Genomic DNA, 26937 nt, shown 5'->3' on the forward strand with positions numbered 1-26937 from the left:
TAGGTGCGGTGGATTTGGTTCGTGTAATCACTAAGACAATGCGAGGGATATTGTTTTGAGTGGGAGTTCACTTAGGTTTTTAATTATGTTGAATTAAAATTTGAACTCAATTTGTCATAAACTTAGTCTAAACTATTGCAAATATATGTTGTAGAGATGGCGTCCCCAATCAATTTTAATCAGTTCCTAGAGAAAGAGAAACTTAAGAGCAACGGTAGCAACTTCACCGACTGGTTCCGTCATGTGAGGATCTTCCTCTCGCGGAAATCTGCAATTTGTGCTTGATGCACCGCTAGGTGACCCTCCTGAGAAGATGAAACCGATGAAGTAAAAGCTGTTTACGCAACTCGGAAAACTCGGTACTCTCAAGTTCGGTGTGCCATCTGTGCGATGCTGAATCCGATCTTCAAAAACGTTTTGAGCACCATGATCCTCATGAGTTGATGAATGAGCTGAAAGCTATATTCGAGACTCATGCGGCCGTGGAATGCTATGAAGCATCGAAACATTTCTTCACTGTATGATGGAAGAAGGCAGCTCCGTTAGTGAGCACATGCTCGCCATGACCGGGCATGCGAAGAAACTCGATGACTTGGGAATAGTGATTCCTAACAGATCGGGGATTAATCGTGTCCTTCAATCACTGCCACCAAGTTACAAGAACTTTGTGATGAACTACAATATACGAGAACATGAACAAGGAGTTACACGAACTCTTTGGCATGCTAAAAGCTCTTTGAGATTGAGATCAAGAAAGAGCACCAAGTGTTGATGGTCAACAAGACCACCAGTTTCAAGAAACAGGGCAAGTCTAAGGGAAAATTCAAGAAGGGTGGCAAGAAAGCTGCCACGCCTCCTATGAAACCTAAGAACGGCCCTAAGCACGATCTTGAGTGCTATTCGCAAGGAGAAGGGACACTGGAAGCGTAATTGCTCCAAGTATCTCGGCTGATCTGAAGAGCGGCCTTGTCAAGAAGAAGAAAGAAGGTATATCTGATATACATGTTATAGATGTTCATTTCATCGGTTCTCGTTCTAGTACACGGGTATTTGATACTGGTTCGGTTGCTCATATTTGTAACTCAAAACAGGAACTAAAGAATAAACGACAACTGCTGAAAGATGAAGTGACGATGCGCGTTGGAAACGGATCCAAGGTCAATGTGATCGCAGTCGGCACACTTCCTCTACATCTACCTTCGGGATTAGTTTTAAGCCTAAATAATTGCTATTATGTACCTGCGTTGAGCATGAACATTATATCCGGATCTTGTTTAATGCAAGACGGTTATTCATTCAAGTCTGAGAATAATGGTTGTTCTATTTTTATGAATAATATCTTTTATGGTCGAGCACCACAAAAGAATGGCTTATTTACGTTAGATCTCGATAGTAGTGATACGCATATACATAACATTGATGCTAAACGAATTAAACTTAATGATAATTCTACTTATATGTGGCAATCGTCTTGGTCATATTGGAGTGAAACGCATGAAGAAACTCCATCTTGATGGATTACTTGAATCACTTGACTTTGAGTCACTTGATAGATGCGAAGCATGTCTAATGGAAAAATGACAAAGACTCCATTTTCTCGTATGATGGAGCGAGCTCGACTTATTGGAAATCATACATACCGATGTGTGTGGACCAATGAGCGTAGCATCGCGCGGTGGTTATCGTTATGTTCTAACCTTCACAGATGATCCGAGTAGATATGGGTATATCTATTTCATGAAACATAAATCCGAAACTTTCGAGAAGTTTAAGGAATTTCAAAGTGAAGTAGAAAATCAACGTAACAAGAAGATTAAATTTCTACGATCTGATCGTGGAGGTGAATATCTGAGTTATGAGTTTGGCATGCATTTAAAGAAATGCGGAATACTTTCACAATTGACACCGCCGGGAACACCTCAACGAAACGGTGTGTCCGAACGTCGTAATCGAACTCTCTTAGATATGGTTCGTAGTATGATGTCTCTTACTGATTTGCCGTTATCATTTTGGAGTTATGCATTAGAGACAGCCGCATTCACTTTAAATAGAGCACCATCAAAATCCGTAGAAACGACACCGTATGAATTATGGTTTAACAAGAAACCTAAGTCATCGTTCTGAAAGTTTGGGGTTGCGAAGCCTATGTAAAGAAGTTACAACCGGACAAGCTAGAACCCAAAGCGGAGAAATGCGTCTTCATAGGATACCCTAAGGAAACTATAGGGTACACTTTCTATCACAGATCCGAAGGCAAAATCTTTGTTGCTAAGAACGGAACCTTTCTTGAGAAAGAATTTCTCACTAAAGAAGTGATTTGGAAGAAAAGTAGAACTTCGATGAGATTGATGAATCTATACTCGTTGATCAGAGTAGCGCGATACCGGAAGTTATACTGTACCGCCTACACCGGCAACAGAGGAAGCTAATGATAATGATCATGAAACTTCGAACGAGGAAACTACGAACCTCGCAGATCGACAAGGGAACGATGCCACTCTGATTGGTATGATCCTTGTCTAAATGTCATGATTGTGGATAACAATGATGAGGACCCTGCGACGTATGAAGAAGCGATGATGAGCCCAGATTCCAACAAATGGCAAGAAGCCATGAAATCCGAAATGGGATCCATGTATGATAACAAAGTATGGACTTTGGTAGACTTACCGATAGCCGAAAGGCTGTCGAGAATAAATGGATCTTCAAGAGAAAAACAGATCTTGATGGTAATATTACTGTCTATAAAGCTCGACTTGTCGCAAAGGGTTTCCGACAAATTCAAGGAGTTGACTACGATGAGACTTTCTCACCTCGTAGCGAAGCTAAAATCTGTGAGGATTTTGTTAGCAATAGCTGCATTTTTCGATTATGAGATTTGGCGAGATGGATGTCAAAACAGCGTTCCTTAATGGAGACATTGAGGAAGAGTTGTATATGGTACAACCCAAAGGTTTTGTCGATCCTAAAAATGCTGACAAAGTATGCAAACTTCAGCGTTCAATCTATGGACTGAAGCAAGCATCAAGAAGTTGGAACCAACGCTTTGATAAGGTGATCAAAGACTTCGGGTTTATACAGTGTCATGGAGAGGCCTGTATTTACAAGAAAGTGAGTGGGAGCTCGTAGCATTCGATATTATATGTAGATGACATATTATTGATCGGGAATGATATAGAACTATTAAGCGGTGTTAAAGGTTATTTGAATAATAGTTTTTCAATGAAAGACCTTGGTGAAGCATCATATATATTAGGCATCAAGATTTATAGAGATAGATCAAGACGCCTAATAGGGCTATCACAGAGTACATATCTGGACAAGATTCTAAAGAAGTTTAGAATGGACGAAAGTAAGAAAGGGTTCTTACCTATGTTACCGAGCAAGGTATTGAGTAAGACTCAAGGACCGGCTACTACAGAAGAAAGAGAAAGGATGAGTAATATCCCCTATGCCTCGTGATAGGATCTATCATGTATGCCATGCTATGTACTAGACCGGATATAGCACATGCTTGTTAGTCCGACTAGCAGATATCAAAGTGATCCAGGAATGGAACACTGGACAGCGGTCAAGAATATCCTGAAGTACTTGAAAAGAACTAAGGATATGTTTCTTTGTTATGGAGGAGACCAAGAGCTCGTTGTAAACGGTTACACCGATGCAAGTTGGAACACTGATCCTGATGACTCTAAGTCACAATGCAGGTACGTGTTTATATTGAATGGTGCTGCGAGCAAAGCTGGGCAAGCTCGAAGCGGTGCACGGTGGCGAAGTCTTCAACGAGAATCAGAGTACATAAGCGGCTTCAGAGGCTTCATCGAAGCGGTATGGATGAAGAGGTTCATTGTAGAGCTCGGTGTGGTTCCTAGTGCATTGGACCCATTAATCATTTCTTGTGATAACATGGGTGCCATCGCCAATGCACAAGAGCCAAGGTCACACAAGAGGCTGAAGCATATCAAGCTGCGTTACCACTCGATTCGCGAGTACATCGAAGATGGAGAAGTAAAGATTTGCAAAGTACACACCGATCCGAATGTAGCAGATCCGTTGACTAAAGCTCTCCCTAGGGCAAAGCATGACCAACACCAGAATGCCATGGGTGTTAGGTATATTACAATGTAATCTAGATTATTGACTCTAGTGCAAGTGGGAGATCGAAGGAGATATGCCCTAGAGGCAATAATAAAGTGGTTATTATTTATATCTTAATGTTTATGATAAATGTTTATATATCATGCTAGAATTGTATTAACCGAAACATTAGTACATGTGTGATATGTAGACAAACAAGAAGTCCCTAGTATGCCTCTTAAACTAGCTTGTTGATTAATGGATGATTAGTTTCATAATCATGAACATTGGATGTTATTAATAACAAGGTTATGTCATTGTGTGAATGATGTAATGGACACACCCAATTAAGCGTAGCATAAGATCTCGTCATTAAGTTATTTGCTATAAGCTTTTGATACATAGTTACCTAGTCCTTATGACCATGAGATCATGTAAATCACTTATACCGGAAAGGTACTTTGATTACACCAAACACCACTGCGTAAATGGGTGGCTATAAAGGTGGGATTAAGTATCCGGAAAGTATGAGTTGAGGCATATGGATCAACGGTGGGATTTGTCCATCCCGATGACGGATAGATATACTCTGGGCCCTCTCGGTGGAATGTCGTCTAAATGTCTTGCAAGCATATGAATGAGTTCATAAGAGACCACATACCACGGTACGAGTAAAGAGTACTTGTCGGAGACGAGGTTGAACAAGGTATAGAGTGATACCGAAGATCAAACCTCGGACAAGTAAAATATCGCGAGACAAAGGGAATTGGTAATATATGTGAATGGTTCATTCGATCACTAAAGTCATCGTTGAATATGTGGGAGCCATTATGGATCTCCGTATCCCGCTATTGGTTATTGGTCGGAGTAAGTACTCAACCATGTCCGCATAGTTCACGAACCGTAGGGTGACACACTTAAAGTTGGATGTTGAAATGGTAGTATTTGAATATGGAATGGAGTTCGAATATTTGTTCGGAGTCTGGATGAGATCCCGGACATCACGAGGAGTTAGGAATGGTCCGGAGAATAAGATTCATATATAGGATGTCATTTTATGTGAAATAAAATGTCGCGGAAGGTTCTATGGAAGGTTCTAGAAGGTTCTAGAAAAGTCCGGAAGAAACCACCAAGGAAGGTGGAGTCCACATGGGACTCCACCTCCATGGCCGGCCAGCCCTAGATGGGGTGGAGTCCCAAGTGGACTCCACCATAGGGGGCCGGCCACCCCCCCACATGGGAGGTGGAAATCCCACCTTTGGGTGGGAGTCCTAGTTGGGCTAGGTTTCCCCCTCTTATGGAAGGTTTTGGTTTCGGGTCTTATTCGAAGACTTGGACACCAACACTTGGGATCCACCTATATAATGAGGGGCCAAGGGAGGGGGCCGGCCACCCTAAGACCACAAGCTGGCCGCCCCCCATAGAGTGGCCGGCCACCCCTCCCAAACCCTAGCCGCCCCCCCACTCCTCCATATTGCCCGCGTAGCTTAGCGAAGCTCCGCCGGACTTCTTCACCGCCACCGACACCACGCCGTCGTGCTGTCGGATTCAAGAGGAGCTACTACTTCCGCTGCCCGCTGGAACGGGGAGGTGGACGTCGTCTTCATCAACAACCGAACGTGTGACCGAGTACGGAGGTGCTGCCCGTTCGTGGCGCCGGAACCGATCGTGATCAAGATCTTCTACGCGCTTTTGCAAGCGGCAAGTGATCGTCTACCGCAGCAACAAGAGCCTCATCTTGTAGGCTTTGGAATCTCTTCAAGGGTGAGACTCGATACCCCCTCGTTGCTACCATCTTCTAGATTGCATCTTGGCTTGGATTGCGGTAGGAAAATTTTTGTTTTCTATGCAACGTTATCCTACACCTGGAACATACACAGGTCGTATGATCCATAAACACCAGAAATAAAAGGCCCTAATACATATTCTAACACCCTCTCTTAATCTAAACCTTTTGAAAGGTTGAGATTATGTTTGAATTCATCTAACTTCTTCACCGAAGAGCCTTTGTAAATCCATCTGCCACTTGGTCTTTGCTTGAAACAAACCTAATAGCCAGTCTATTATTAGCAACTCTTTCTCTGACAAAATGAAAATCAATTTCAATATGTTTAGTACGAGCATGAAACACTGGATTTGCAGAAAAATAAGTAGCTCCTAGGTTGTCACACCAAAGACTTGGTTTTTTTAACAACTTTACTCCAAGTTCAATGAGAAGAGCTTCAACCCAAATCAATTCAGCTGTGGCATTGGCTAGAGCTTTATATTCAGCCTCAGTGCTAGATCGAGACACTGTAGCCTGCTTCCTGGCACTCCATGAGACCAGATTTGGTCCAACAAATATGGCAAAACCACCTGTAGAACGTCTATCATCCAGACAACCAGCCCAGTCTGCATCTGAAAAGGCACTCAACAAAGTAGATGATGACTTTGTAAAGGTAATTCCGAGTTTCAACGTATCTTTCACATATCTGAGTATGCGCTTTACAGCTGTCCAGTGTTCTGTAGTTGGAGCATGAAGATACTGACAAACCTTATTTACCGAAAAAGCCAAGTCAGGGCGTGTCAAGGTCAAGTACTGTAGAGCTCCAACAATGCTTCTGTATTGAGTACTGTCCTCAGAGCCAAGAGGTGTACCATCTGTGAGAGATAACTGTTCTGAAGAAGATAAAGGTGTAGGCGCAGGTTTACAGCTGAGCATACCAACTTTGTCAAGTAACTCTGAAGCATATTTCTCCTATGTCAGAAGTAGACCATTGTGTGTCTTTTTCACCTCAATACCAAGGAAAAAATGTAAGTCTCCCAGATCCTTAATAGCAAAGTTCTTATTTAGATCTCGAAGAAGGGCAGTAATGGCATAATCAGAAGAGCCTGTGACTATGATATCATCAACATAAATCAGAACAAACATAGCAATACCTGACCTTTTAAAGAGAAATAATGAAGTGTCAGCCTTTGATGGTGTAAAACCAAGCTCACACAACTTAGAACTCAATCTAGAATACCAGGCTCGAGGTGCTTGTTTTAGTCCATATAATGCTTTGTCAAGTCTGCAAATATGATGCGGAGCGTGAGGATTCTCAAAACCTGGAGGTTGTTTCATGTAGACCTCCTCTTCCAGAACACCATGAAGAAACGCGTTCTTGACATCTAGCTGTCGTAAGCTCCATCCACGAGAAACAGAAAGAGACAGAACAATTCTGATAGTTGCAATTTTCACCACAGGACTAAAGGTATCTTCATAATCAATGCCATACCTCTGCTTGAACCCTTTTGCAACTAACCTTGCTTTATATCTGTCAATAGAGCCATCTGCCTTTTTCTTGATACGATATACCCATTTACAGTCAATCAAGTTTTTCTTGCTGTTTAGAGGAACAAGATGCCAAGTCTTGTTGTCAATAAGTGCATTGTATTCTTCCTCCATAGCTTGACGCCAATTAGGATCATTGAGAGCCTCCGTGAGTGTATATGGTTCACCTGTAGATGACAACAAACCATATCTAATTGTACCATCAGTATATCGTTTTGGATGACGTATACCTTTTTGCAACCTGGTACGAACACCAGGTGGTGAGGGTGGCGGAGGAGCAGCAGAATTTCCATCAGACTGGTTATCAGCAGAATTATCAACAGAATTTTCGCTGGGATTTTCGCCCCCACTGTCAGCTGCACCAATGCTTGGCACAGAGGATCCTGAAGATGGAGACAGAGACCCTGTCTCTGATTCGTCCGCATGCGGCGGAACGTGCGCGCGCAGTGGAGAGGCGACACGCATGCGCTGTGGGGAGGCAGACGCATGCAGGCGGGACCCAGCAGGCGCGTGGCCACCACACGCGGTCGCGACTGCCCCCCTGGTTGACGCGACGGTGGGCTGGGCGGGAGAATCTCCCTCGGATCGTGCGTTCTCGGGATCAGGAGTGTCAGGCGAAGCAACTCCGGATTCAGCGCTATTTTCGTCATTTTGTGACTGAGACTCAACGTCATTTGCTGAGCCGTTTTCTCCAGTATTTTCACTGGAATTTTCTCCTGAAAACTCATCTTCCTGCAGCACATTAGTTACAGGCACAATAGGCACAACATGGTTATTACAATTATGTGCACTCTCATGGGGATTGGATGTAGAGGAAGGAAGAAGCAAAATTTCCTTTTTAAGAACAGCACCGGCATTAGGATGGAGTGATGCAAAGGGGAAAACATTTTCATCAAAGACCACATCACGAGAGATGTACACACGTCCTGTAGATATATCTAGGCATTTGACACCTTTATGGAGAGGACTATAGCCAAGGAAAGCACACCGTGTAGAATGGAAAGCAAGCTTGCGTTTGTTGTAGGGACGAAGATTAGGCCAACAGGCACAACCAAAAGTTCTGAGAGCATCATAATTTGGAGTGACATGAAGAAGCCGTTCAGTAGGAGTTTCAAAATTTAGAACTTTGGTAGGAAGTAAGTTGATGAGAAAAGTTGCAGTAATAAACGCTTCATCCCAAAATTTGAGAGGCATGGATGCATTTGCAAGCAAGGCAAGACCAACTTCAACTATATGACGATGTTTTCTTTCAGCTGAACCATTTTGTTGATGGGCATGAGGACATGAAACATGATGTGTAATACCAACTTTTTGAAAGAACCCATTTAACTTCTCATACTCACCACCCCAATCAGTTTGCATAGTAACAATTTTCCTATCAAACTTGCGCTCAACATACTGCTGATAATTAAGGAAAGCTTGATAAACATCTGAACGCTTTTTAAGCAAATAGATCCAGGTAAATTTGCTAAAATCATCAATAAAGCTTACATAATATGCATGTTTTCCCACAGAAAGTGGAGCAGGGCCCCATACATCAGAGAATACTTGCTCCAAGGGAGCAGTGGAGACACTAGATGACATGGGATATGGTAACTGGTGGCTCTTTGCCAACTGACAAGAGTCACAGACATATGGGGTACTCTCTGGGGTGTAAGTTATTTTATTTCTCCTAAGAACTTGTTGAACCACGAATGAAGATGGATGTCCTAAGCGGCGATGCCATGTAGAAGATGACGGCTTTATTGCGATGAAGGCGTGCTTGGCGGTCTCATGGAACATGGGCACCAAGGGGTAGAGACCACCCCAGCAGGGGCCTCTAAACAGAATTCTTCGTGTTGCTTGGTCCTTGATTAAGAAGAAGAAAGGATGAAACTCAATAAAGACATGATTATCAAGGGTAAAGCGATGAACAGACAAAAGATTTTTTGATGCACTAGGAACATGGAGAACATTATTTAGATCAAAGGAACCATGAGGAGTGCGCAAAATTGACCAATATGACCAATGTGCATACCTGTACCTTCAGCAGTACGGACCCGATCCTGCCCATTGTACTTGTTGGCTATAAGAAGCTTGTCTAGTTCACTGGTGATGTGATCAGTGGCGCCTGTGTCAGTGTACCAGTTTGTGTCAACACCATATGAAACAAGGTGTGCCCCCTTTCCACCATTATCTCTGTCCTTCTTATCATCTGAGTAGCGCCACCAGCACTCATTTGCAGGATGGCCATGTTTCTTGCAAATCTGGCATTCAGTATCAACATATGGAGTGGGGACACGATCTAAACGACGACCACCACCATCAGAACGGCGAAAACGATCACCACCACCATCATCCCGGCGTCTGTCACGTCGGTCATCTCGACGGTCACCACGGTCACCACGGCGCTCATCACGGCGCCAGCTGCCACGATCATCGTCACGTCGCCAGTTGCCACGGTCTTCATCACGGTAGCCATTGCCACCACCTCCACGATAGGGACCACGGTCAGGACTGCGAACACGAGGAGGAGGAGGCGTGCGACCACGAGGGCGCTGATCACCGCGGCGCGCCAGATTTGCAGAAGATACAAAAGAGCCATTCTCCTCGACTCCATTGCGCATGTCATAGGAACATAGCTATTCATAGAACTCATCAAGCGATGTGTCAGGATTTCCATTCACCGTGGTGATGAGGGCATTGTACTCGCCTTTGTCAAGACCATGTAGTAGATACCCAAGAAGCTCATCATCTACCACGGGTTTGCCAAGGGCAGAAAGTTCTGAAGCGAAGCTCTTCATCTTGGTATAGTACTGATCCGCTGTCATAGAGAGTTTCTTGGTGTCATTGAGTTCTCCACGAAGATGTTGTACTTTGGTTCGGGACGCCGTCTTGAACATAGCATTGATGGCTTTCCAGGCTTCAGCAGTGGATGTTACCTCCAAAAGATGTGAAAGAACATCCGGTGACAGTCTATTGAGAAGGAATCGGAGGACCTGCTGATCTCTTGCCATCCAATCAACATATGCAGAATTTGGTACTTGAATTTTATTCTTCTCAGAATCTTCAACTTCCACCGTTTTGGCAGGTGCCCGATCTGAGCCATCAAGGAGGGACATCACGTTTGCTCCACGGAAGGCAGGGAGGACCAAGGCCTTCCATTTCAAGAAATTGCTGCGGGTTAACTGCTGTGCCGGGGGCGCGCCCAGAGCTGCAGCGAGAGCCGAGCTGGACATGGAAGCTGACGAACTCATGGTGCACCGATCTGGGCTTCAGAAGACCTGTGTCATTTGTCTGGGAACCGATCGATCTGTCGCAGCGACGGCAACAGAGAGGCTGTGGCGGCAGCGACAACAGAGAGAGCTGTTGGAGCGGCGGCGATGTTTGTCTGTATGGGCGGCGGCGGTGGAGGCTGAGAACAGCGACGACGGCAGCGGCCTGGTTGTGTCGAGGATTTTTGGGTTGTAGAATTTGAACGCGACGGCGGCAGAGGGGCTGCTGCGGTGGCGTGGTTGTGTGGTTTTTGTAGCGGCGGCGGCGGCGGCTAAGAACAGCGGCGGCGGCGGCAAACAGCTAGGTCAGGGAAGAGGATAGCTCTGATACCATGTTTGTGTTTTGGGTTGAACGATGACCTTGTTCTCGGTCTCGGTTGCGTGTTATATCAAAGCCAAAACGTGGGCTAAACGGTTTACAATATCCTGGAACATACACAGGTCGTATGATCCATAAACACCAGAAATAAAAGGCCCTAATACATATTCTAACAGTGCTCAGGTGGTGAGTGTCTATCTAGCACGACAATTGGCTTTCTAGGGGACCAAATTAACTTGGAGTCACCTGAACATTGTGAAGAGGTAGACTACTAGTTAAATGTTTGTGTGTTGTCATTATCCTTTAAAAAAATTGTGTTGCACATATAAGCATAATACACATGAAAAACACGCCTACAGAAAGAGATAGCCATGACAAATCTCAGACCTGAAATTAGTCCTATCTCTAACAAGCCATGTAAAATAATATGATTCTACTTTAGTTAAAGGTATTTCGATAGAAAACTATAATTCAGTGTCATATTAGCGAAATAAACCAGAGTCCGCTCCATGTGATTGTGTCCACACTTGTTCTGACTTGGCTCTTGTAAAAACTCGTCACAATGTGTGCACCGAAAGAGACCATTATCCAAGTTATGAGACAAGCAACCCAATCGAACAAAAATCCTCAGTAAAACATGGTTCCAAGCTAGTTCGATATCCTAGGTGCTTGGACCTTTATGATTGGTGTCGTATTTAACTCTGCTTCTATATTCCCTAAATCCACCATCATCTCCAGAGCTCGTATTCGGGTGGCATAAGGCTGATCATAATGGTAAGTATCATTCACTAGTGACCATAGAATATGTAGAATTATATAGTAGTATCATTATCTTATTGTATTTATCAATTTGTAAAATCTCGATGCAAATATGTGTAAAGATTTATTTATCATTAATTTTTCTAGTTCTACGGTGTTATGATATTGCAACATAGTATGATATATACCATATCATCTTTCTCGTCATTAATTAGTAGGAAAATATCTCATCCAGGCAAGTGGTAAGGTCACGGGGTACGGTCATCACGACCGTACCGCCGGTCGTAAAGTTGTTTGACGGGGTTAAAGCTTGTCCAAGCTATCAACAAAGGCTCCACAAATAGTGTTGAGCTCCTTATTATCTTCTAGCTTGTTAAGACGATAACTCACAATATCTCTATGAATTAAGTTCTTCCTTTTGATACTCTTCAAGCTTACCGACACGGTTGATGATGCGTGAGTTGAAATCAGGTCCAGACTTGTTGAGGGCAAACATGTTGGCGAAGAACTCCCCGTGCCACTCCTCGTGTGGCTTCATAGATATCCGGGTCTTGAAGATAAGAAGGAGCTCAACACTATTTGTGGATCCTTTCTTGATAGCTTGGACAAGTTGCGTGAAGAACGTGCGCAAGAGCAATCGGGCGTATTGCTACTCTTGAAGAGTCAAATAGGATACTTCAGAATGTCCTTATCAACACGATAGTAGATCGTCCACGTTCGCCAAACCATGGTACCAAATAATCGCAAGGGCTTATTTCATCCTCCCTCGCTTGTTTTTCAAGCAAGAAGGATTTTTAATACCTTTTAATCTTTATCTTTTCAATAGTTTCCTAGCAATACTTAGATATTTTTTCTTGTTGCATTTAGAAATTTGCATCATCATCAGCTCTTTATAAGGGGATGAAATTTATCCTTTGGGCTACGAGCCGTTTTTATGAATGAAGAATTCAGTTTGTCATCGCTTTTGTTTATTGTGAGGACTACGTTGACATTTACTTCACTTGTATGATGAAAATGCTATAGAGACTTTCACACTCTCATATCTATGTGGATCCAAATATTGAACAAAAATATCAAAGTTAGAACTTTTTAAGGCAAATTTTGTTCTTGAAAGTAAGTACAAGTTGAGGTAAACATACAAATCACAAATAATGAATTGCTTTCATGATAACCTTTGAAGTTAAACCTTGTCCTCGATCTCTTTAATGTCATCTCACGTGCCGTTTAAAAACATGTCTAGTTCTTGGCGCGGGTTTTATCAAATAAAAAGAAAAGAGAAAGAAGGAAGAAGGGAAAAGAAGTCAAAAGAATGAAAATAGAACAAGAGAAAAGTGCCATAAATAAATAGACATATTTACGACAGTGAAAGAGACTGAAAGCTGAATGTTCATGTTCCACATTCAAGAAAGTCATGTGTTATTTCAAATAAGGTTTGGTGCCCCCTCATCATGCTTACTTAATTGAACTTTATGGACCATACTGCAATTTTATCCAATATAAAAGTCTCCTATGAAAATATGTGGAAGCCTCTTAAACCATTTTATTTATATATGTTAGGTAGAACCCAAGATTAGTCTCATGTTTTATAAAGTAATTACTTATTCTTTGCCCTCATTTATTTTATCAGCTCGCATCTCATGAACAAGTTGACCATGTTCACTTAAGTTGCTACCTTCCTGAGCGATGAGCAATAGTCTAATGTTGATGAGCACAAAAAGCAACATGTTTTAAATCACCTAAATGCCTAAGTAATGTTAGGATTTTCGTATTTTACCGCATTGGCACACACCTATTATGTTTGTTTCAGGTAACCTTGGAAATAAAGAGGAGGCTTTGCAACCAATGTAAAAGGGACCAAATCTGGGCGAAATAATGGTGATTTGAAGCAATAAAGACCTTCTAACAATTAACCAAACCGAGCCAAGGAAAAAATTCGCGCAGAGACGTCTCTAGATGCTTTAACGACTAGTGGTATGGTCAGGCCTACCCGTACCGCCTGACCATACCACCCATCATTAGCACTGCCTCGTCAAATATAATCACCTTTGTGAAGATGGATCTAAGAAGTTAAATACAGAGCCACCAAAAAACCACGAAACCTGATCTCTAGGAGGGATTCAGAGGGGAACTCACAAGAAGGGATCCATCATCACCGCTACTAGATCATAGGAGGCCAAGGCATCGATCTTCATCATCATGATCATCACCATCATCATCATTGGGCATCTCTTTGTAATCCTTAACCTTGAGTTGGATTCGTATTTCTATCCATTCGATCTTCCATTTTTCATTCATAGATTTATGATGATGTTATTTGCCTCCATGTGTGAGTAGATCTATTTGTTCTTGACAAGATGAAGAAACCCTTGACATGGGTATACCATATCAGGGTACTCGGTATTACCATCCCTGGTGCAAAGTCCAGGAAGGAATAGGCGAAGGCCCATGAAGAAACCGACGTGGAGTCAAAACCTAGTACATATTTAAATAGGAAAATTTGGCCCATATCGGGTAACCAACTTATATGATCCAACTATTCCTCGAGGTGGATTCTGAGACCTAGCCTAGTATATAGTATAAAGGCTTAGGAGGGGCCACCGAGGGGACACAGATTAAACTATACGCGACACCATGTAACCCTAGATCTTGAATAATACAATCTTGGTGATTCGTCCTTGATCATACTTTTCATCGGTTATCTAGTTTCGCTGATCGGTTTGTTGATTTGCTAGTGTTCTCCTTCCTAGAAATCCAAGTCCATCATTATGGGCATTGCCAAAGTTAACCCTCGTCAACCCTAGCCAAATTATGAAATGAAATAAAGTTTGTTGATTGTCTAATAGTTATGAAGTGTGTTGGCTCTTATCAACGATGTTGTGTGTTGTCGATCACATAATATTTTCCCAATAAATGTTTGAAAGAATCGTCGTTGCATATGGTTGGCGGTACGTGGGCGTACAAGTGACATCAGTCCACCGCCTCTGTCAATCATGTATATACGAGGATAATAAAGAACATTACCTATGATCATGACCATGGGGAGACCCTTAATTATTGGACCTAGTGTAGCATGCAAATTGGGAAGATAGTGGTTGTGAGGGACGTGAAACAGTGCTTTTAGGAGCATCCATACGAGAAACCTTGCCACACACAGACATATATAAAAGATAAAATTGATATTCCTAATCACCATACCTAGGCTAGAGGTGGATCCTCAACGCGCCGAGAAGGCTTTACCCTTACTGGGTTTCATTTACCTTTCTAGCATTTACACAATCTCGTTTACTTTAATCGTTCTAAACTCTAAAAAATAACTATTATTACTTTGCTTTGGATTTGAACATAACTTGTAGGTACATCTAACTGAAGGTAAACTTTTAACAATCAAGTTTCACCATGAATATTTTGATATGAGTTTTATCCATATATTTGCAAATCTGAAATATACATCATCACGCGTGGTGATGTAAAATACATCACCACGGTGAAGCATGTGGATTCTGGAAAAAAATCAAATTATGTAAAAACAGGAAAAAGAATAAAGCCAGGTGATATATAATTGTTGAGGTGATGTAAAATATACGATACTCCCTCTATTTCAGTTTACTAAGCGTGCACGTGTACGTAGATCGTCAATTTGATCTATATAACATAAATTAAATAATATAAAAATTATACCATTAAAAAGTATAAAACCTAAAATTTCTAATGGTATATTTTTTAATATATATTTTATGTTAAGTTAGTCAAATTAACTACCTAGAGATACGCGTAGAACTAGTAAACTGAAATGGAGGGATTAAAGAAGCTTCTACGGCCTAATGGGCTGCAGCCTGCAGGGAGAAAGCCCCAAAATACACTTGCATCGATCGTCGTGGCACCGCACCGTCGCAAATCGCGTTGCTGCGGTTATTCAGCCACCCTGCGGCGTCGGATACAAACCCGCCACGGATCGAACGGCCGCGCAGCACCCTCGCTTCCTCCTAATACAACCGCCCGTTCTCCCCTCTCCGTCCGTCTCGCCGAGGTGCGCCAACCCCGCGTGTCGTCGCTTCGTCGGACGCCCTGCCGCGCGTGTCTCCGTCGAAGATCCCGAGCGATGGCGGCGGAAGCAGAGCGCGAAGCGCATCAGAAACCACCCGTAACCGTAAGCGAGAGGATCATACCATGCGTCAGGATCGCGCGCGCGCGATCATGCGTACGTGTGTGATCTCACTTTCGATTTCTTTGATTCAATAAGGAGCCGTCGCGCGAGGAGGAGCAGGATGATAAGCCGAAGGCGGTGCCGAGGCCGAGGCTGAGGCGCCTGGAGCTCGTGCGGATCGCGGCGGCGCGCGCGGTGGTGTGCCTCGTGGCGCTCTACGGCCTCGCCAAGAGCCGCGCCGGCACTCACCGCCCCAAGGTCGACACCGTCGAGTCGGTGGTGGGACGCGTCGTCGGGCCCGTCTACGCCCGCTTCCGCGGTACCCCACTCGTCCTCCTCGTGTTCCTGGATCGCAAGGTGCGTTGCCGATCCCCTAGCTTTTTTCCCCGTACAGAGATCGTGTTGTTCTGGTTGATAATTCTGTCGGAACCTACAGCCATATATATTTTGGCATGGGAGAATTGATACAATTAGTCACGGACTCACGGCACATTCCCTTAATCTGGTTGCAATTAGCGTCTGGCGGAGTGCCCAATGTTGTGGCGAATTGCTAGCTCTAGATCAATGTTCAGAGGTGAAAGGTTGTCACCTGCAGGCTGCAGTTGGAAGATCCGCAGTTGGCTTGTTCGGCATTAGAATTTCGTTCTTGTCATCGGCTTAACATTCTGGCAAATCACTGCTCTGCTCTAGATAATGTAGGAATTTTAGATATATGCATGTCCTGTTTGATCATTTAGAGTCTTTGTTTGTGAGCAAATGCCATGGTAGAATCTGGCGAACTGTTTATTAACTCTGGCCACCGGATGCTCTGATCAATCAAATAATGTCTGCTCATTCTTGTCAATGGATACACCTCAATTCAATGATGACAGGTCGATGAAATGGTGCTGAAACTGGACCGGAAGCTTCGGTCGAGCCTGAAGGCCGCCTCGTCCCGAGCCTACGCCGCAGCACAAGCCGCGCCGGGGGTGGCGAAGGAGCTCCTCGCCTCTGGCGCCGACCACGCCAGCCGCTCGGCGTACGTGAAGAAGGTGGAGTCAATGGCCAAGAACCTCTACCTGCGCTTTGGGCCGGCGGTGGGTCTCCTCGCTGTATCCACCTGGAGATCCTTTTAACAGGCTTCCGCTGTTCCCGCAGGTGGCGCAGGTCGCCGTCCCGGCCGCCGTGCACTGGGCCGAGAAGTACAACAGGGCGGTCGCCGGTTCGCGGTGCATCCCGCGCGTCCCGACCAAGCTCATCGCCAAGTTCTTCACCGACCGCGGCATGGAGGTGGAGGTGAACGATGCCAGGTGATGCGCGAATTGAGCCGTTCAACGTACGGTTACTGTCAGAGCGTCTGAGACATGAGAAATTGCTTCTGAACCTAGAGAAACACAGATCGTCGTAACTTGATATAGACGATGTACCCCGGTGGCTCACTGCGGTGACGCCGGCGCCAATATTGTTCGTGGACAATGCCAGTATACAAACCTATTCTTGGTCTTGCTATTGTATAAAATTGGTTAAACTTATATGAGTTTGACCGAGAATAAAAGCTAGAAGTAAATTTATTTGTGGAGAGAGAACACAGTTTTCCATAGGCCCGTCGGTGTTCTTCCGGCTGGCTAGCGACTCGTTCGAAACGGCGATGAGAAACACAAGCCGCAATGTGGTGATGAGGTGAGAGATGTGTGTGCGTTCATGGATATGTCGTGCAATTCTAACTCGGCATCGGAAATCGACCGATCGATCAGCCCTGGGAGTTGGGATGGCCGGCTTATCATTTCGACCTTATCACGTGAATGGTCGCAGCCTATGGTCTTTCTCTCCGCATGTACTTGCAACTTCTGAGATGCTGCATTCTATGATTCGTCGACGTCGTCCTTGGACATTGACAAGTGACAAACACACGCTCTTGATTAATGCGGCGGGTACGGCCGGGTACGGGATGGCTCTACTCGTACTCATACCCTGCGGTTGCCATCCCTAGTCTCATGCGTGTGTAATTCCTTTCGGAAATCGCAGATCGATGTTACCGCTGATGTGATTCGTATGCGTGAGAATTTTCGTCATGTGCGCGGTACTGCATACATCTCTCGAAATAGGCATTCGCCCCGCTTTATAAATAAAGCCGCAACGGCCGAACCGATACATGGTGGAGAGGAGAACCTCTTACAAAGCAGATCAAAGGATAAACAAAAAAGAACAAGGAAAACCAAAACTAGCGACGACATTGGAACAGACTGAGTCGAGTCGGGGCTCCACAACGACGCCCCCAAGAGGGTAACGACGCATTACGCCGCCGTCGTCGAGACCGCGAGGTCTAGGGTTTTCACCCGGAGCCGTACCGCGGGGAGGGTACCCACAACGACGCCCCCAAGAGGGTTACGACACCCGCGGGCATCGCCGTCGTTGGCGCCTCAGCGCTGAGCTTTCGCCCGGAAGTAGCCTCACACCACGCCCGAGAACTCAGCCGCCCGCTGCCCCCTAGGAAGGTTCCCAAACCACGATCTGGGAGCTGCCACAGCCGAAGTGCCGCCAACACCAGGATCTCCCGCCGTCCGCTCCACGCCATCCTCATGGCCGAAGAGTGAGACCACCACCACCGCAACGTTGCCCGCCGTAGAGCCAACCGCGCAATCCACCTTCCAGGGCCGCCGCCCCGGCATCCCACGAACTCGAGCCCATGGCCTAGCCACAACACCGCAAGGCCGGCGGATTGGACAGGGCAGGCCGACACATAGCCAACAGCCATCAGGCCAACGGCAGCCAGGGGAGGGGATCCGCCCTCCGCCACGCGAGGTGACCGTCGTCCGGACGCAGTAGCACTACCAATTAGGCCAAGATCATGCCCAGCCGCCTGCTAGGTCTCGATCAAGTCCCATTAGCTGTGCCGCCACGCTGCTACACCCATGCCGCCTAAGCCATCTATCTGTAGCTCCGCCCCAAACCTAGCCAAGTCGCCCCCAACCAAACCGCAATGTGTTAGCCAGGTACCATGCGCAGCGTCCCCGCGACCTCACTTCCCGCAAGACAGCCATGGCCAAGGCCGCACACTGCCGCAAAGAAGCACCCTCGCCGCAACGCCCGGGGACATCACCGCGCCGTTACCGACACTGCCACGCCGCCGATCGAGCCGGTCACTTTGTCGGCATCCAAGATCTCGCCTTTGAATGGCAGCAAGGCATCCCAACGACCTTCCCGGACGAGAGAGGGGTCGGACGCCGCGCTGCCAGGGCCGCCGGATCTGGGCCCGCCTGGCCCAGACCTAGCACGAGCAGCAGTGCAACAAGGGGACCGCCCCGCCGGCTGGCCGTCTCGAGACCCACCTGGCCCTGGACAAGGCCCGCGGAGCCCAGATCGGAGCCCAACTGGCCCCAATCCGGGCCGCGCCGCCAGCAGGCCCCCTCCGCCGTCGCCCTCCGCTGCCGCCCATGGCCACGCACCGCGCCCGCCACCACCTCCGCCTGGGACCGCCGCCGTCACGCCCTGCCACCACCGCCGGACCGAGCTCTTGAAGCCCCGAGGAGCACCGCCGCCAGCCGAGCCTGCCCCGCGCAGCCTCCCTCGCGCGCGGATGAGAGAGAACCCACCGCCGCCGGCACCGCGCGGGCTTTGCCCGGCGGCGCTCGCCGGCGGCGGCGGGGGAGGAGGGGAGGAAGAGGGGTGGCGGCGCGGTTGGGGCTAGGGTTCGCCCCGGTCGCCCGCGGGGGACGACGCGGAGCGATACCGTTTCGCTACCGCGGTACTGCATACATATGATGGAGTGATCCAATTATGATCAAGCTACAACTAGTGCTCCTCAACGCCCATTTCGGTTCTGCCAAAAAGTCATACTACCTCTATCTATTTTAGATTTTTCTAAATTTAAATGTATATAGATTTCAGATATAGATAAATCTAAGACATATGTTTATTAAGGATGAAGTTCTAAACAAATCTAAAAGGTAAACACATGGATATATTTACATCCGTCCATAAATAGATGTCTGGAGGTTTTCTTTGCTACTTGCTTCGTTTTTTTTTTTTGGTTTTGCCATCTTTACGTTAGAAGCTTTCCTCCTTCTATGTGTTTTGCCTATCCGTGTGGCATGGTTGTATATTGTTGCTTCGGTCCCATAACAGACGATAAGGAATAAGAGTGTATCCAATCGTGTCTTCAAATGCCTCCCTAAAGACTTATAGGAACACATACCAAAAAACACGCTCACTCGGTGACCCTTAAAGACTGTTTGGGTTTTGCGCGGTCCAAAAACCGCCCGATGTCCGTGGGACAACCTCACACCACATGAGGTGGCCTCGGGCGCGTGGCAGAAGCCATTTTTGTGCAACAATAAGAGGGCGCCACCATTCATCGAACTAGCCACATTTCCCTCCACCACATCGCCTCTCTCGCTCAAACGCCCTCATCCACCCTCGCCAAATTGGCACCGCCAGAGCCATCGTTGCCACCATGACCCCTCTTGTCGTGGATAGTGTAGTTTTGCCTACATCGATCCCAACCGCCTCGGTTATCCTCCTATCCACACATCTCAATGCGCGGAGACCTCGCAACTAGCTTGCACGCAATGTGTTGTGGCTAAAGCTGAAGCAGCTACTTTTGAAGTAAGATGAAGAAAAGCAACGACTGGAGTGGGAGAGTCAGAGTCGAAAAGAGGATTTCTCGCTTCTTTCTCATGCAAAACCGTGCATGAGACTTTCATCTCGCACGTCTCCTAAGTGATAAAAGAAAGAAGAACTCGTCTTCTTTCTTTCATGATTACCTTCCTCGCGTATGTATAAGGCCGAATCCATTCTTTTTCGAAATCGATTTCGAAAAAGAACTACTAATCCTTAACTTTTCGTGGCTCTTTGCCTAAGTAGGCTTCTTTTCTAGATCATGTTGCCCTCGCGTGGCGATCAGTCGACTCACTTTATTCTTTATTTCATCCATAGGTTATGGATAGTGGCATCGAGATTATACATGGTTTTCTTGAAGAGGAAGAAGTTACCGCCACCAATCAAGAAGAGCTTTGACCATCCTTGCTTGTCTTCTACAATTGCAAGCGGCCGAGGTGAACAATATCGCTCCTATTCGTGGAGGTTCTAGGATTGGGAGGATGAAGGCCAAGGAAATGTAAAGGACAAAGGGCATGAAACCATGCTATATGTCGTCTACTTTGTCGATTGTGCAACTGCTACCCAAAAGGATTTTGGCGCCGGTTTAGGATGAATGATACGTCTCAAACGTATCTATAATTTTTGATGTTCCATGCTTGTTTTACACCAATTCATATATGCTTTGCTTACACTTCGTTGCACTTTTACATGATTTCCGGGACCGACCTATTAACAAGATGCCACAGTGCCATTTCCCTCTGTTCTGTTGTTTTCGTATTTCAGAAAAGTTGTGCAGGAAATATTCTCGGAATTGAACGAAACAAAAACCGAAGTCAATATTTTACCGAAGCAAAGATGAAATCCAGAGGGGGGGTCAAAGAGGCGCCACAGGGTGGCCAGACCTGCCCTTGGCGCGGCCTGGCCTTGGCCTGCGCCAAGGGGGTGTGGGCCCCCTATGCACCCCACCGACCTAAATCCTCCGCCTATTTATACATCTTCTCAGGAAAACCCTGGATACCCGAGCCTCCATCCACGAAAAGTTCCGTCGTAGCTGCCATCGCAGAACCCATCTCGGGTGGTTCTGGAGCTCTTCCCGGCACCCTGTCGGAAGGGGAAAATCATCGCCGGAGGCATCTACATCGTCATGCCCGCCTCTGAAGTGATGCGTGAGTAGTTCATCCCTGGACTATGGGTCCATAGCAGTAGCTAGATGGTTGTCTTTTCCAGTTTGTGCTTCATGTTTAGATCTTGTGAGCTGCCCTACATGATCAAGATCATCCTTATGTAATCCTACATGTTGTTTTTGCTGAGATCCAATGAATATTGTATACTATGTTGAGTTTGATTGTATATTCATGTCATATGTTATTTGTGATCTTGCATGCTCTCTGTTGCTAGTGGATACTCTGGCCAAGTAGATACCCTTGACTCCAAGAGGGGATATTTATGCTCGATAGTAGGTTCATGCCTCTAGTTTTCTAGGAGAGTAACAATAACTTCTAATATTGTAGATGCGATGTTTCTACTAGGGAGAAAACAACAATGTTTTATCCAGAGGTAATTCTATTGTTTACATTACACACATTTCTTAATGCGATAATCTATTGCTTGCAACTTAATACTGAAAGGGGTTCAGACAATAACCGAAAGATGGATTATTAGTCATAGACGCAGTTGGATTACGGTCTATGTATTATGTTGTAATGCTGCAATCAAATCTCGTAGTAATCATCTTGTCATGTATGGTCGATATGTCAACTGCCAGCTGTAATTTGTTCACCAAATATGCTATTTATCTTTATGGAAAGACACCTCTAGTGAACTATGGACCCCGGTCTTGTTTCTGTTACATTGATAAATTCATGTACAGGAATCTTATTCTGTTTACTTTGTGCAAACATCTCTTTCCACTCGATACGTCTAATCCTTTGTGTTCAGCAAACCGGTGATATCAACAACCTCACTTCAAGTTAGAGCAAAGTACTTTGGTTGTGTGCAGGTTCCACGTTGTTGCTAACGCCGGTAGTGCGCCCTACCACTAGTCAGCTAGCAACACCTTCAGAAGTCACGCCTTTCTCCTACTGATCGATTAAACATTGGTTTCGTACTGAGAGGAAACTTGATGTTGTGCTCAACACCTTCCTCTTGGGGTTTCCCAACCGCTTCCACAATAACTGCCAACAAGATTGTCTGGCGCCATCACCGAAGCACCATCAATGAACAAGAAGTTGTTTATGAAGTTGGTGCACAGTGCAAGGGAGCACAATTCTTCTTTATGAATAAAGACATAGTCAGAGTGCTCGTTTTCTCATTAATAGGATGAAGGCATCAAATAGGACCACCCTATGCCGACAATTCCTATTTGACGTTTCACTCACCCCTTAGCGCTTCGTAGCTCGCGTGGGGGAGAGACCTAGGACGCGACCTGTTTGGCGGTCGAAGCGAGACTAGAGACGGAAGAGAGGTGCGGTGGTCACCTAAGATGAAGAAGACGATGTGCTCATGGCCGAAATCATTGAAGATGAGGAAGAAACTTATATTAGGAGGTCAGGTGCAAGGCTCGTGGTCACTAGTGAGGTCTTATGGTTTGGTGCAGGGGGTTAGAGGCATGCCTCGAGCAGTGGCGGACTGGCGATGGGCCGCAGTGGAGGAGGGCGGGGCGGCGAGGAGGGTGCCGATCGCTAGTGGTGACTGAAGGCGGCTTGGCCAACGGAGGGTACAAGGGTCAAGGGAACGCGGTGGAATATAGAAAAATAAGACGAGGGCGATGCTAGCCACGGCCCATGATGCATGACGTGTGCATCGATGCGGTTTCTCCTGTTGAAGGCGTCAAATAGGACCACTAGGATATTGTCGATGACAAAAACACAAGGAGAACCCTATATGCCGACCAGCTCGGCGGTTACCGCGCACCCCACTACCCCGCGCGGGGTATGGGCCAGCCTGGTCAGCCCAACTCATGTTTTTTCATTTTTCATTTTTCTGATTTTTTTCATTTTTCTTTTCTATTTCTTTTTTCGGTCTTAAGACTTTTTAAATAAATTTCAAATATGTGCATTTTAAAAAATGTTTAAATTTAATAAATGTTTTAAATGTAAAATGTTTAAATATAAAAATATTCATATTCAAAATATGTTCAATATCGAAAATATTCAAATTTGAAAAAAATTAATCTTGAAATGTTTAAATTTGAATTGAAAAAAATAAAAAAATATTCAATCTCGAAAAATGTTTAAATTTTGAAAATACTTAGATTAACAATATTAGAATTTCTCGAGAAATTATTCAATCTTGAACATTTTCAAATTCCAGAAATGTTCACTTTTAAAAAAATTCAAATTAAAAATATTTAAATCTTAAAATGTTCAAATTTGAGAAATGTCCATATTCGGAAAAAAATAGATTTTTAAAAATATTCATTTTTAAAAAAAGTTCAATCTAAATAAATTTTCGGTTCTCTAAAAAATTTAATTTTGGAAAAATTAATTTTTTCAAAATTTCCAAATTATTTAAAAATAAGTTTGTAAAACATATTAAGTTTTTTTTGGACTTTTTTTGAAACGAAGAATGAAAAATAAACATGTTTCTGTGGGCTGCGGCCCAACTAACTACCGCCTAAGGCAGAGGGCGTGCGGCGCTCCAGGAGAGACGCTGACCAGATTGGACTATAGGCGCCTCTAAAATAGGGGAGTTGAAAGATCGAGATGTCGCCTAGAGGGGGGGTGAATAGGCAATTAAAAACTCTTACGGATTTGTCTTGTAAGAATGCGGAATTAAACTAACGTTTAGTCTACAAGCACAAACCCTAAATATGCTAAGCTCAACTAAGTGTAACAATAGCAACTAGAGCTAAGCAAGATAGGCACAAGATATATGTAGCACAAGTGATAGCAAGATATATGTACTTCAAGAACGATGGCTATCACAAGGAAATAGAGCTCGGGTATAGAAATAACCGAGGCACGCGGAGACGAGGATGTATTCCCGTGTTCCCTTCCTTTGCAAGAAGGTATATCACGTTTGGAGGAGTGGAGGTCCCACGAAGGATTCCCCGCACCACGAAGGCTCACCCTATTCTCCGAACCACACCCACGAAGGATAATGGCCATTTCCTTATGGTTAGCTTTTCCTCCGCTCCGGAGATGGCAAGTTCCACAACCACTTCACAAGCTCCACGAAGGAGAAGCCCGGGCCTCTTCACAATCTTCTTGAAGAGATCACCGGAGCACCAACCGCCAAGCCAACTAGGAGGTTTCCCTCCAAGAGTAACAAGCTCATGGTCTCTCACTCGAACTAATCGTGGTGGAGAGCTCAACACTATGCAATGATGCAAAGCAAGAACACTAGAGGTGTTCAAGTCCTTCACTCTCAAATCCCACCCAAGCAACAAATGCTAAGATGAGATTGGAGATGAAGAACAATGGGGATGTTGGAGATATGCCCAAGAGGCAATAATAAAATGGTTATTATAATATCTTTGAGTTTATGGTAATGTTTACATACCATGCTATAATTGTATTAACCGAAACATTGATACATGTGTGTTATGTGAACAACAAGGAGTCCCTAGTAAGCCTCTTGTATAACTAGCTTATTGATTAATAGATGATCATCGTTTCATGATCATGAACATTGGATGTTATTAATAACAAGGTTATGTAATTATGTGAATGATATAATGGACACACCCAATTAAGCGTAGCATAAGATCACGTCATTAAGTTATTTGCTATAAGCTTTCGATACATAGTTACCTAGTCCTTATGACCATGAGATCATATAAATCACTTATACCGGAAAGGTACTTTGATTACATCAAACGCCACTGCGTAAATGGGTGGTTATAAAGGTGGGATTAAGTATCCGGAAAGTATGAGTTGAGGCATATGGATCAACAGTGGGATTTGTCCATCCCGATGACGGATAGATATACTCTGGGCCCTCTCGGTGGAATGTCGTCTAATGTCTTGCAAGCATATGAATAAGTTCATAAGAGACCACATACCACGGTACGAGTAAAGAGTACTTGTCAGGAGACGAGGTTGAACAAGGTATAGAGTGACACCGATGATCAAACCTCGGACAAGTAAAATATCGCGTGACAAAGGGAATTGGTATCGTATGTGAATGGTTCATTCGATCACTAAAGTCATCGTTGAATATGTGGGAGCCATTATGGATCTCCAGATCCCGCTATTGGTTATTGGTCGGAGAGAAGTCTCAACCATGTCTACATAGTTCGCGAACCGTAGGGTGACACACTTAAGGTTTGATGTCGTTTAAGTAGATATGGAATTTGGAATGGAGTTCGAAGTTTTGTTCGGAGTCTCGGATGGGATCCAGGACATCACGAGGAGTTCCGGAATGGTCCGGAGAATAAGATTCATATATAGGAAGTCATATTCCAAGTTTGGAAATGATCCGGTGCATTTATGGCAGGTTCTAGAAAGTTCTAGAAAAGTCCGGAAGAACGGCACTATGGAAGGGACTCCACTAGCATGGCCGGCCAAACCCTAAGGGGGTGGAGTCCCAGGTGGGCTCCACCTTGGTGGCTAGCCAGCCCCACCTCAAGGAAAAGGTGGGAGTCCCACCTTGGGTAGGACTCCCCCCTTGAGTAGGTTTCCCACCTTTGGGAAGTTTTGGTGTTGGGGTCTTATTCGAAGACTTAGACCACAACTCTTGGGGCTTCCACCTATATAATGAGGGGCAAGGGGAGGGTGGCCGGCCACTCTTGGCTCAGCCTTGGCCGCACCCCTTTGAGGGACGGCGCCCAAGCCCCCTCTCCCCAAACCCTAGCTACCTCTCCTCCACCACCTCTCCCGCATATGCTTAGCGAAGCTCCGCCGGAGATCTCCATCGACACCGCCACCACGCTGTCGTGCTGTCGGGATTCCAAGGAGGATCTACTACTTCCGCTGCCCACTGGAACGGGGAGAAGGACATCGTCATCAACACCGAACGTGTGACCGAGTACGGAGGTGCTGCCCGATCGTGGCACCGTGATCAAGATCTTCTACGCGCTTTTGCAAGCGGCAAGTGATCGTCTACCGCAGCAATAAGAGCCTACTCTTATAGGCTTTGGAAATCTTCAAGGGTTAGTCTCGTTCATCCCCTCGTTGCTCCCATCTTCTAGATTGCATCTTGGCTTGGATTGCGTTCTCGCGGTAGGAAATTTTTTGTTTTCTATGCAACGTATCCCAACAGTGGTATCAGAGCCGTGTCTATGCATAGATGGTTGCACGAGTAGAACACAATGGTTTTGTGGGCGTTGATGCTCTTGTTGTCTTTAGTTTGAGTACTTTGCATCTTTGTGGCATAGTGGGATGAAGCGGCCCGGACTAACTTTACATGACCGTGTTCATGAGACTTGTTCCTCGTTCGACATGCAACTTGTATTGCATAAGAGGCTTTGCGGGTGTCTGCCTCTCCTACTATAGTGAAGATTCAATTTACTCTTCTATTGACAACATTAGTATCACCGTTGTGGTTCATG

At 45.3% G+C, this 26937-nt stretch overlaps 2 protein-coding genes across 2 annotated transcripts; one reads left to right on the forward strand and one right to left on the reverse strand.

Annotated features, from left to right (window-relative positions):
- Window positions 1–6070: 6070 nt before the first annotated feature.
- LOC139839345 (uncharacterized) lies at window positions 6071–9989 on the reverse strand. The gene is made up of 7 exons (XM_071829397.1): window positions 9693–9989; window positions 9408–9636; window positions 8699–8820; window positions 7621–8122; window positions 7335–7557; window positions 6566–6579; window positions 6071–6474 (listed from the first exon to the last, which is right to left on the reverse strand). Exons 1-7 carry the CDS (start codon window positions 9987–9989, stop codon window positions 6071–6073), a joined length of 1791 nt encoding a protein of 596 aa, XP_071685498.1.
- A 5733-nt stretch (window positions 9990–15722) lies between these two features.
- On the forward strand, window positions 15723–17418 carry LOC127331607 (stress-related protein). Its single transcript, XM_051357782.2, has 4 exons — window positions 15723–15869; window positions 15963–16223; window positions 16739–16897; window positions 17004–17418. The coding sequence occupies exons 1-4, from the start codon at window positions 15822–15824 to the stop codon at window positions 17157–17159; spliced, it is 624 nt and encodes a 207-aa protein (XP_051213742.1). The 5' UTR covers window positions 15723–15821; the 3' UTR covers window positions 17160–17418.
- The last annotated feature ends 9519 nt before the right edge of the window (window positions 17419–26937 follow it).

This window comes from Lolium perenne, chromosome 4 (assembly GCF_019359855.2).
Source record: "Lolium perenne isolate Kyuss_39 chromosome 4, Kyuss_2.0, whole genome shotgun sequence".
NCBI classification, from domain to species: domain Eukaryota; kingdom Viridiplantae; phylum Streptophyta; class Magnoliopsida; order Poales; family Poaceae; genus Lolium; species Lolium perenne.